General features: G+C 47.0%; 1 protein-coding gene across 1 annotated transcript in view; it reads right to left on the bottom strand.

The window, feature by feature from the left end:
* LOC140409300 (dedicator of cytokinesis protein 2-like) overlaps positions 1-12,580 on the bottom strand; it is a 1,572,852-nt gene that overhangs the window by 1,216,413 nt on the left and 343,859 nt on the right. The window contains exon 15 of the mRNA XM_072497681.1: positions 5,302-5,400. Coding sequence (XP_072353782.1) covers positions 5,302-5,400 — 99 coding nt within the window. The remainder of the gene's footprint in view (positions 1-5,301; positions 5,401-12,580) is intronic.

Raw genomic sequence — 12,580 nt, 5'->3', positions numbered from 1 at the left:
CACCTGCTAATGCTCGCATTCCTAGCATTGTTTGGCATCTTTGAATTTGTCTATATATGTGTTTCTGGAACAGACCTCTGCATTCACCTGAGGAAGGAGCAGCGCTCCGAAAGCTAGTGACATCGAAACAAACCTGTTGGACTTTAACCTGGTGTTGTAAGACTTCGTACTGTGCTCACCCCAGTCCAACGGCGGCATCTCCACATCATCGAGATTAGGATTGGCAGATCAGGGGCGTAATTCTCCGGAAATGGCGCGATGTCCGCCGACTGGCGCCCAAAATGGCGCAAATCAGACGGGCAGCGCGCCGCCCCAAAGGTGCGGAATGCTCCGCATCTTTGGGGGCTGAGCCCCAACATTGAGGGGCTAGTCCGGCGCCGGACGAATTTCCACCCCACCAGCTTGCGGAAAAGGCCTTTGGTGCCCCTCCAGCTGGCGCGAAAATGACATCTCCGGGCGGCGCATACGCGGGAGCGTAAGCGCCGTTGAGAGCTTCCCACGCATGCGCAGTGGAGGGAGTCTCTTCCGCCTCCGCCATGGTGGAGACCGTGGTGGAGGTGGAAGGGAAAGAGTGCCCCCACGGCACAGGCCCGCCCGCGGATCGGTGGGCCCCGATCGCGGGCCAGGCCACCGTGGGGGCACCCCCCAGGGCCAGATCGCCCCGCGTCCCCCCAGGAGCCTGGAGCCCGCCCGCGCCGCCTTGTCCCGCCGGTAAGGTAGGTGATTTAATTTACGCCGGCGGGACAGGCATTTTAGCGGCGGGAATCGAGCGGGGGGGCCCGCCAACCGGCACGGCGCGATTCCCGCCCCCGCCGAACCGGTGCTGGAGACTTCGGCAACCAGCGGGATTCACGCCAGCCCCCGGCGATTCTCCGACCCGGCGGGGGGGGTCGGAGAATTTCGCCCCAGGTGCCTTTCATGCGTTGGTGCAGACTCGATGGGCTGAAGAGCCTATCTGCTCTGTATTTTTCTGTGATTCTGTAATGGAGAAGATCTGGCTGGTCATCCATTGAAATAGGATCATAGAATCATAGAATCCCTACAGTACAGAAGGAGGCCATTCAACCCATAGAGTCTGCACCAACCTCTGAAAGAGCACCAATCCCTCAAACTTTCCACATAATCCCACCTAGGTGCAATTTAGCATGGCCAGCCTCATGGCGCCGAGGTCCCAGGTTCGATCCCGGCTCTGGGTCACTGTCCGTGTGGAGTTTGCACATTCTCCCTGTGTTTGCGTGTGTTTCGCCCCCACAACCCAAAAGATGTGAGGTTACAAATGTGAGGCTATCCATTTTGGTAGGAATAACAGCAAAAAAGATTATTATTTCAATGATAAAATATTAAAACATGCTGCTGTGCCGAGGGACCTTGGTGTACTAGTACATGAGTCGCAAAATGTTGCTTTACAGGTCCAACAGGTGATTAAGAAGGCGAATGGAATTTTGCCCTTCATTGCTAGAGGGATGGAGTTTAAGACTGGGGAGGTTATGCTGCAACTGTATAAGGTGTTAGTGAGGCCACGCCTGGAGTATTGTGTTCAGTTTTGGTCTCCTTACCTGAGAAAGATGTATTGGCGCTGGAGGGTGTGCAGAGGAGATTCATTAGGTTAATCACAGAGTTGAAGGGGTTGGATTATGAGGAGAGGTTGAGTAGACAGGGATTGTCCTCGTTGAAGTTTAGAAGGATGTGGGGGGACCTTATAGAAATATATAAAATTATGAAGGGAATAGATAGGATTGATGCAGGGAGGTTGTTTCCACTGGCGGGTGAAAGTAGAACTAGGGGGCATAGCCTCAAAATAAGGGGAAGTAGATTTAGGACTGAGTTTAGGAGGAACTTCTTCACCCAAAGGATTGTAAATCCAGGGAATTCCCTGCCCAGTGAAGCAGTTGAGGCGCCTTCATTAAATGTTTTCAAGATAAAGGTAGATAGTTTTTTGAAGAATAAAGGGATTAAGGGTTATGGTGTTCGGGCCGGAAAGTGGAGCTGAATCCACAAAAGATCAGCCATGATCTCATTGACTGGCGGAGCAGGCTCGAGGGGCCAGATGGCCTACTCCTGCTCCTAGTTCTTATGTTCTTATATGCAGGGTAGGTGGATTGGCCACACTAAAGTGTCCCTTAATTGGAAAAAATGAATTGAGTATTCTAAATTTATAAAGAAAAGAAAAAAATGTTTTTTAGCATGGCACACCTTTGGACTGTGGGAGGAAACTGGAGCACCCATAGGAAACTCACACAGGGAGAACCTGCAGACTCCGCACAGACAGTCACCCAAGGATAAAATTGAACCCCGGTCCCTGGCTCTGTGAGGCAGCAGCCACTGTGCCACTTTGCCGGATGGGTCAGTCGGAAGTGTTCTGAGAGCACGGGAAATTGTTTTTCCTGGAAGGATTACTTGTGACAAGGACAAAAGCTCTGAGGAAGGGCAGCCGTGAGCAAACGCGAGCACAAGTTGGAGCAATTAGGTTTCTGACAAAATGAAGGATGAGGAGCAGAGAGGTGGGACTAATTAATGAACAGAAAGGATGGGTATTTTCTTTAACGCGGATCTCTCCTGAGACACCAAATAATCGGCCGGAGACAGTTTTGGACATGGAAAGCATGTGGATAAGTTAAATTCCCCCCCAAAATGGTTAAGTTGGGGTTGGGTGGAATTTGTCAAAATATTAAGAATATCAAATCCAACCTGCCATTTCTGGATTTAACAGAGAGAAGAATGGGCAGGGTGGGGGCAGTATGGGTGACTAATCTGCTCCCTGGAGTTGGATTGGTCATTTGAATATTATAGCAAGTCTGCGTACCTTAGATTTCAATGTCCATTTTAACTGTCATGTGAGGCAGTCTGGCTTCCCGGCCCTTGGAAAAGCCAGCAATAAATAAGGAAGGTGATGAATGCTGGGTCCAGCTTGTAATGGTTTTCAAGCGTCTTTCCACTTATCTGTTGGATGGAACTCACCTGCTCCCCATCACTGCACTCCCTTCCTTAAACTGAGATGAGGAGGAATTACTTCTCGCAGCGGGTGGTGAATTTATGGAATTTGCTGCCCCATAGTACAGTGGAATCGGTGCCATTTAATGGTTTCAAGAAGGAGATGGATATATTTTTGATTTAACAAACAGGTTAAAGGGACATGAGGCACAGGTGGGGAGGTGGATTTGAGACCAGGAAGAGATCAGCTGTGATTGAATGACGGAGCAGGCTCGAAGGGCTAAATTGCCTACTTCTGCTCCTCATTCCTATGTATCTATGTTCCCCTCTGCCCACTATGCTTGAACACTTCCACACTGAACCCATCTCCCAGCGGCAGGTGGCTTTCGATCATTCTCCCTTCCAACATCTCCGATGTTCCTCCCGGCGTCTAATCCCCCTCACTCCACTGAGCAACACCCCCACTCCCCGAGGTGTTTCCACACCCCAAAATTGTCTCTGCCAATGTCTTTGTTATCTCTCGGCTTTTCACACCCCTGCACTCTGATTTACCTGACCACCAATGTGTCTATAGCCCCCTCCAATATCTCCAGCTGTCGGCTGATTCATGCCCCATCCCAAGGCACCACCCTCCATCACCTCTGTTCTTCAAATCCAGCCTGAGCTGAAGGTATATCCAGCAGTCAGCCGGATTCATTTTCACGCAAGATCTGCCCAAAACTATTATGATCAGGCATCACATGGTTTACAATGTCATGTCTTGTAAAAAGGTTCCTTGATATATTTAATGATGATAATTTGGTGCAAGTTTGATTAATCCTGCTGGAGGTGAATTTTTCACAAACATAAATCTTACATTTTCCATCGCTGTGTTAATCCTGTGCGTGTCCTAGATTTAAATGACTGAAAATGACCTTTAACAACATTGTGCAAAGCTATTTTCTGAGATTGCGGTACAATTGTGAATTTAATTCGCAAATTTTGAAATAAAATTCAAGATCTTTTAAAATTCACATTCTCGCATCCAATAGATCCCAGCTGCATTGTTCTTCCTTAATAGCCAAGTGCAGTTCACTGAAACGCCCAGCGGTGACAAATTCATTCACCTTGGGGTTATGGTCAGGTTTTGGGGGGGGAGGGGGAGGGTGGATGATTCCAGGACAATGCTCTCTAAAATGAGCGCAAGAGATTAGTGAAGCTCAGAAATAATTATTTTACGTCAGTTATACTGATATCAGGTGGGGGGTTGCGGAGTTGAATCAGAGAAATCAGCGTGTTGATGAAGTGGATGTGGTGTTCTTTGTGTTGCTTATTTCAGGATGGTTGGCATAGTGTTCACAAAAAACAAAAATAGCTTGAACTTAAACAAAGCGATAAATTTATTAACACTACTAACTTGGATTCGACACGTAGGCTGAAAGAATACACAGTTGATTATTAACATTTAAACCACACTTATCTGCAGCTAATCTTAATACTGATATAAACTATGATCTGCTCTCACTCACACTATTTGTACTTCTGACTACTCTCTCTAGCTAACTCCTGCACACACTCTCCCACAAGGCTTAGCATCACTGCCTTATATACATGTAACTGTAGCTCCCTCTAGTGGCTACTCTGGACACTTTATTAACCCTTGCAGTTCTTACAGTTATGGTAATACCACAGTGGAAACTCCAGGTTCGGGTGTATAGAATTCTACAACTTAAATTGGATTTGACAGGTTTCTTAGGTATTTAGAGTATCTGACTCCCTCTCAGTTTTCCCGCCCCTGCCCCCACCCCCCATCCCCACCGCATTACACCCACCACCCCCCACTGCAGCATCATGATGGGACCGTTTGTAATCCCAGCAGGGACCACCGCTCCTGGCTGGCGCTGCTGGGACTGCAGAGTTGCTGGCCATCCAATTGGCTGGCAGCTCTCTAATTAGAACATCCTCCCAGGATAGGGGTAGAGGTCTGGCCTGAAAGCTGCAAACGCTGCTCCCAGTGTTAAATTGCTGCAGGGCACAATTGGGCCTGTGGACAGGTGCCGCTCAATGTATTAGCTGGTGGGCGAGGGAAGGGGTGTGGGGGGGGGGGGAGGGGGGGTTTGTCATGGTACCCCTTGAAACCCAGCCCATGTGCGCACATTACATTTGTGAAGTTAACCCAGCCGGTCAGACAGTATCTGCGGAGACAGAGTTCTAAGTCTCGGATCTGATGTCTATTCCTGAACACAGTCCATTTCTATTCTCTTGCGGTCTGGTTTTACAAAACAGCCTTGAAGCAGCTGGCGGAACCGTTTGCCACTCCTCCATGTCCTGTTCCCTTGCTCTGATTTAGATCTTTAGCCGAGACGGAGTTAGCATAAAGCTCGCACTGACCTTGACAGTCTCCATCCAGCGCTGTTGCTTGATCTGGTAATAAACCACCGATTGGTAGTGAGTGACAGGTTTGTCTCCAGCCCCTTGGCTAACGGCATTCTAGGCATCGGAGGGAGAGGAAAAAAATAAAGAATTCAGAGCAGCAATTTCCACAAAGCCACACTTTTCAAAAATGATTAATTGTGCCCACTTCTCGTTTTGAGATAAAAATTCCATCTATTGCCAGTCCATGCTCTGAGTACTTCATTAATAAAATGTCTGGAGTGGGCGGTAAAATTGATTACTTTTTGAAAAGGCACAGTGTGATATTCATGTGAGGCCGAAATAATTACATTACTTATAAGGAGACGACAGGTTATATTTTAATAACGACAAACTGCTTGGAGAGATAACATCCCTTCAGACATTACAGAAGGCAATACCTCTTTCTTTCTTGGCACTTTGTCAGGTGGAGACTGACAGCACGGGGGAAGGGAACCTACTTTCTTCACGACAAAGTACGGTGGTGAAGTTCTCCTGTCAGCCCTGGTCTCCACTCAGCAGAGAGTCAGAAGGTTGTGAGTTCAAGTGTTACTCTGAAGGCTCGAACAAAATATTTAGATGGGCTTCGGATGAGATCTGAAACCAAGATTCCACCTGTCCTGTCACGCAAAATATATCCCAAAGCATTGTTTTGAAGAGGAACATGGAGATTCTCACAAGAACGTACAGATTAAGAACAGGATTAAGAGCATACAGATTAAGGACTCATAGTTGAGCAGATTGCATCCTTAACTCTATTTTCCTGCCTACCCCCGCCTACCCAATCACCTTTGATTCCCTTGGAGATCAAATGCCTGTTTACTTCAGCCTTCAATAGTTCACCAACCGCTGGAGGAAGAGAAATCCAAACGCAAATAACCTTCTGAGAAAATTAATTCCTCATCTCTTTCTTGGATGGGAAACCCCTTATTTTTAAACCGTGCCCCCTGACCAGAAGACCATAACACAATAAGACAGAGGAGCAGAAGGGGACCATTCGGCCCATCGAGTCTGCTCTGCCATTCAATGCGATCATAACTGACCTTATATGATAATCGCAACTTCACTTTCCCGCCTTTCCCCGATAACACTTGATTCCCTTTGGAATTAAAAATCTGTCTATCTCAGTCTTGAACGACCCAACCTCTACAGCTCTCTGCAGGAAATAACAACACAGATTCACTACCCTCTGGGGAGGCACGGTGGCACAGTGGTTAGCACTGTTGCCTCACAGTGCCAGGGACCCAGGTTCAATTCTGGCCTTGGGTAACAACCTGTGTGGAGTTTGCACTTTCTCCCCTTGTCTGCGTGGATTTCCTCCGGGTGCTCCGGTTTCCTCCCACAGTCCAAATATGTGCAGGTTAGGTGGATTGATCATGATAAATTGCCGCTTAGTGTCCAGGGATATGCAAGTTAGGTTATGGCGTTATCGGGATAGGGTCGGGAAGTGGGCCTAGGTAGGGTGCCCTTTCAGAGGGGCAGTGCAGACTCAATGGGCTGAATGGCCTCCTTCTGCACTGTAGGGGTTCTATGAAGAAATACCCCCTCACCCCTGTCTTGAATGGGTGACCCCCCCTTACTCTGAGATTATGCCCTATGGCTTAGACTCTCCAACAAGGGGAATCATCCTCTGAGCATCTACCCTATCAAGCACCCTGAGAACCTTTTCTATTCCAGGATCACCTCTCATTCTTCTAAACTCCTATGGATATAGGCCCAACCTGCTCAACCTTTCCTCATAAGACATACCCCTCATCCCAGGGAATCAGCCTCGTGAATCTTCTCTGAACTTGTTCAAGTGAAAGTATATCATTCCTTAAATATGGTGACCAAAAAAATACACCATATTCCCCCAGTGTCCTGGTCAATATTTATCATTCTCATTAGCCTTTGGAATTGAAAGCAAATCATTTAACCTTGATAGGAAATTGGCTGGTTGACAGGGAGAAAGGGCAAATACTTGGCAGGAAGTGGCAAGTGGCATCTTGCAAGGATCTGTGTTGGGGCCTCAACTGCTCGCTGTATTTATTAAGGATTCAGATGATGGGATATAAAGTCACCCATCCAAGTTTCTGAATGGCACAAAGAATTGTAAACATATTTACAATGTAAATAATGAGAAATATGAATAGGTTAATTGAATTGGCAAAACTTGTGCAATTTCAGTGCAGACAAGTGCAAAGTCATCCACTTAGGACATAAAAATGATTGAACGGTGTACTTTCCAAATGCTGAAAGGCTCAATATACTGGAGGACTTGAGATATTGGGGGTTCAAGGTACACAGATTATTAAAATATCATAAAGAGGAGCTGAAAACAATCAAAAACGCTAGTGGAATGCTAACCTTAATATAGGGGATAGAAATCATACTTCAACAGTACAATGCATGTCTTATGAAGAAAGGTTGAGGGAGCTAGGGCTTTTCTCACTGGAGCGAAGAAGGCAGAGAGGTGACGTGATAGAGGTGTACAAGGTGATGAGAGGCATGGATAGAGTGGCTAGCCAGAGACTTTTCCCCAGGGTGGAAATGGCTGTCACGAGGGGGACATAATTTTAAGGTGATTGGAGGAAGGTATGGGGGAGATGTCAGAGGTCGGTTCTTTACACAGAGAGTGGTGGGTGTGTGGAATGCACTGCCAGCAGAAGTAGTGGAGTCAGAGTCATTAGGGACATTGAAATGAAATGAAAATCGCTTATTGTCACATGTAGGCTTCAAATGAAGTTACTGTGAAAAGCCCCATTTAAGCGACTCTTAGACAAGCACATGGACAGCAGTAAATTGAAGGGGTGTAGGTTAGGTTGATCTTAGCTTAGGATAAATGGTCGGCACAACATCGTGGGCTGAAGGGCCTGTACTGTGCTGTACTGTTCTATGTTCTATGTTCTAATACACGGTCCTGGTTAGACTACAGCTGGAGCACTCTGAGCAATTCTGGACAGCACGCCTGATGAAGGATCTACTGGCCCTAGAGAAGGTGCACGAGAAATTTTCCAGAATGATACCCAAAATCCAAGGGTTACATTGCCTGGAGAGGGCAGCATGGTGGCACAGTGGGTTAGCCCTGTTGCCTCACGCCGCCGAGGTCCCAGGTTCGAACCCGGCTCTGGGTCACTGTCCATGTGGAGTTTGTACATTCTCCCCGTGTTTGCGTGGGTTTCGCCCCCACAACCCAAAGATGTGCAGGGTAGGTGGATTGGCCACGCTAAATTGCCCCTTAATTGAAAAAATGAATTGGGTACTCTAAATTTAAAAGAAAAAAAATTGCCCGGAGAGATTGCAATAGCTAAGGTTCTACTTTCTGGAATTCAGAACGTTAAGGGGTGGTTTGGAGGTCTTGTTGTGAAGTGGGTAGCGTCTCTGCCTCTGAACTAGAACCTCAGGGTTTGAGTCCCACTCCAGAATTTGATGACCAAGGAAGGTGGGTTCATAATGCAGCCAAATAGATTGAGTGTCAACCTCCAAAATCTTTCCAATGCACGCCGGTGGCTGGCGGTAAGAGTGGGAGAGACTCCTGGTCAGCCAAGTGATGAAAAGAAAGTTGGGTGCACTACCATCACTATCCATAACTCCAGACGACTACAAGTATGTTGCCACAGCAATGTGGACCCCCTGAGTGATCTGTGACACATCACAAGAGATAATTAGAAGTTTTCAAGTTATGCAATGCAACAAATATTGAGGAGGAGAAACTATTCCCAGTGATTGAGGAGTCTGGGACGAGGTAGTCTAAAAATTAGAACCAAATTTTCAGGAGTAAGGTTGGGGGGTCTTAGAATCTGTTCTCACTGGAACGACGGAGGTTGAGAGGCAACCTGATAGAGGTCTACAAGATTATCAGTGGCATAGACAGAGTGGATTGTCAGATGCTCTTTCCTAGGGTATAAGAGTCAAGTACTGGGGGACGTATGTTTAAAGTGCGTGGGGAAAAGTTTAGAACAGAGGTTCGAGGCACATTTTTTACACAGAGGGTGGGAAATATATGGAACGTGGTGCCTGGGGAGGTGGTGGGAGCAGGTACGATAGTGGCACTTAGGCGGCATCGAGATAAATATGGGTGGGAATGGAAGGATACAGACTCCATAAGTGCAGATGGTTTTTGTTTGGGCAGGTACCATGGTCAGCGCAGGCTTGGAGGGCCGAAGGGTCTGTTCCTGTGCTGTATTGTTATTTGTCCTTTATTCTTTGCTTGTAATCCAGTCTTGAGTCTCTGGTGCTAGAGGACGTGAGGTTGGCCAGCAGCTATCTGAGGGAGGACTTCCACCTGAATGGGGGATGGAAGGCCCCTCTCCAGCCAAGTGACGCTCCTCGGAATGGCAAATGGCTGCGCGGCAGCTGTGATCGATGGGGATGCGTTCCCCATGCTTCGGGTGTCAGGTGGGGAAACATTCCCCTTCAGATAAATCCTGCCCTAATATCATGCCTCAAATTATTCACATACCGTCGCCCAAGATGTGATTTTCTGAAAGAAATCTAATTTGCATCTAAATGAATTAGCAATGACTGTTCAAACCATCTCCCAGCGAAAACCGCTCCAGAGACTGCTTTATTCACTGATGTATTCCACAGATGAGTTCTTCAATTTACACCAAGCACAAGTCAGGTCCTCTGGTTCTACTGCTCTGGCTAAGGTGAAATATCTTCTGATAGCTGGACATCATCTCGTTCCTTTAGACTCTGAGAAACTTCACTTTCCCGGTGAAAACCTATTTTCATAATCATTTTTCATAATCCTAACCCTTCACACCTAAATCAATCTAGTTACATTCCCATAGATTCTTCCAATGGCTGCAAATCCTTTTTGTCCTGAGGTTGACCAGAACTGTATACAATATTCTCAGTGTCATCACGCCAATGATTTATACAGTAGCAGGATTACCTCACTATTTCGACTGAATATTGAACTTTTAATACACCCCAACATTTGATTTGCTTTCCTCGTTGCTGCTGAGCATTGTTGCAATTGCTTCAATTTATTGTCAACCAGGACCCACAGATCTCTTTAATTTTCCACACACAAAATTCTGCAGTTCCCACTGGAGCCTTTATCGCTGGCAGACGAAGGTGATGTGTTCCTTCAAGATTTACACCTTGGTATTCTCGTTTGATCTCTCTCCCTCCCCCTGTACAACTAATCCATTTCAGACACGGCTCCTGGAATTCCTGGGGTTGGAGAAGGGCAGAGAACAAGAATTCAACCTGAGGGGAGCGGGAATGTGGGACAGCTCTTCAGGCCCTTGAGATTAGTCCATCATTCGGTCAGATCATGGCTGGAATTTTACGCTCCCCCACTGGTGGGAATTTTAGGCCAGGGTGGTGGCGGGGGGAGCATGAAGGAATGGTGTTATCTCCGGGTTCCCGATCACACAGCAATTTTATGCTATCAAGGGCGAGGCCTCGAACGGGAAACCCACCCTAACCTCAATAGAGGCCCTTAAGTGGCCAGTTATTCACCACTTAAGGGCTATTTCCTGCCCAACCACAGGCAGACGGATTTACCTTGTGTGGGGGGAAGCCTGAAAAATACCAGGCCCTGGGACCCCTTAAACCTACCTTGTCCTCCAGTTCCCAGACTTAGGCTCAGATCTGTTGGTGCATTGCCTCTTCAGTCCACTGTAGCTCCTGTCGTTGCAGGGACTGGAGATCTGCCAGCTAACTAGATTGGCCATGAGCTCTCTGAGATGGGCCTTCATCTAGAGTGATGCCTACATCCATCTGATGTATTCCCCACCGACACTTCGAGTGGCGGGAAGCGAGATCCCACCAATTGAAAAATTCAGATCTGTGTCTGCTCCACATGTATCTCCATCTACTCGACTTGGCTCACAATCCTTGATGCCCCGGCCTGACAAAAGCCTGAATTTCCGTTTGTTAGTCGGGGGTGCAGAGGCGGGAAAATTCCTGATTCGGGAGAAAGAGCTCCAGATGTTCTCATTTTCATTCCAGTGAGGTGGGGAGGCCCATTGCCCCCCTGGAACCGAATTCGGGCAAAGACACATGGGCTACTGGACTGCTCTGGGACTTCATCGCAGCTGTTTCAACAATAATAAAACTAAAAAATAGCCCTCATTCCCCACAGCCCTTTACCTTCCACACAATCCCCATTCATGCCAACCCATGCCATCTCATACTTCCAAACCACCCCCCATACCTACCATGCCAACATATGACCCTCTATCCACACTCATAGGCTATCCTACTCTATATGTCAACCTATGTCCCATCTATCCAACCCCCTTGGCCCTTGTTAGCTCCTGTCAATTTAGTGTCAACTCATGCCAACCCTTCTGCACCGTACAAACCCACTAAACCAGTATCTACCATGGGGAGACCTCAGTATTCATGCTGAGATAAATTAAAATAAATTTATTAAGTGTCTATTGATGAATAATATTATTATTACATAGACCATACAGTGCAGAAGGAGGCCTTTCGGCCCATCGAGTCTGCACCGACCCACTTTAAGCCCTCACTTCCACTCCATCCCCATAACCCAATAACCCCTCCTGACCTTTTTGGACACTAAGGGCAATTTAGCATGGCCAATCCACCTAACCTGCACGTCTTTGGACTGTGGGAGGAAACTGGAGCACCCGGAGGAAACCCACCCAGACATGGGGAGAACGTGCAGACTACGCTGTGACCCAGCGGGGAATCGAACCTGGGACCCTGGCGCTGTGAAGCCACAGTGCTATCCACTTGTGCTACCGTGCTGCCCTATTATTATTTACCATAATGAAAATAACACACTCTCATTCATTAGGACCCATTCAATACATTTACATTCCTTTAAATGCCTTTACCCTTGTAAAAAAATTAGTTGTATTCATAGCCCACGTCAAAAACATTAATGACTTGGAACTGCCAATCAAACTGTGAACTGATAGGCACCCCACTGTGATAATGCTAGGTTGTGGAATCAGTCATACAGCACAAATCAGTGAATGATTACCCTCAGGCTTACATCAACAGAAAGAATGAAATAGCAAACACTGATGATTTTTTAAATTACTGATTGATTTTTTGCAAAAGAAAATAAAGAAAGGAGATTTAAATGCCTTGACAGCTCCAGTGAGCTTGACAGCTCCAGTGAGCTTGACAGATCCAGTGAGTGTATCTAATTTTTATTCACAGTCATGTTTACATTAAATAATGCCAATGGGCACTTGACCTCTGCCAAAGGGCATTTTACCTCTCCCAAGGGCATCGTAAGTTCTCCCAAAGGTGTCCCTGGAGCTACACAAAGGAGTAGCTCACC

Source organism: Scyliorhinus torazame, chromosome 3 (assembly GCF_047496885.1).
Source record: "Scyliorhinus torazame isolate Kashiwa2021f chromosome 3, sScyTor2.1, whole genome shotgun sequence".
Classification (NCBI taxonomy): Eukaryota; Metazoa; Chordata; class Chondrichthyes; order Carcharhiniformes; family Scyliorhinidae; genus Scyliorhinus; species Scyliorhinus torazame.
The sequence above is the reverse complement of the archived record's forward strand: the minus strand, read 5'-3'. Positions and strand labels throughout refer to the sequence as shown.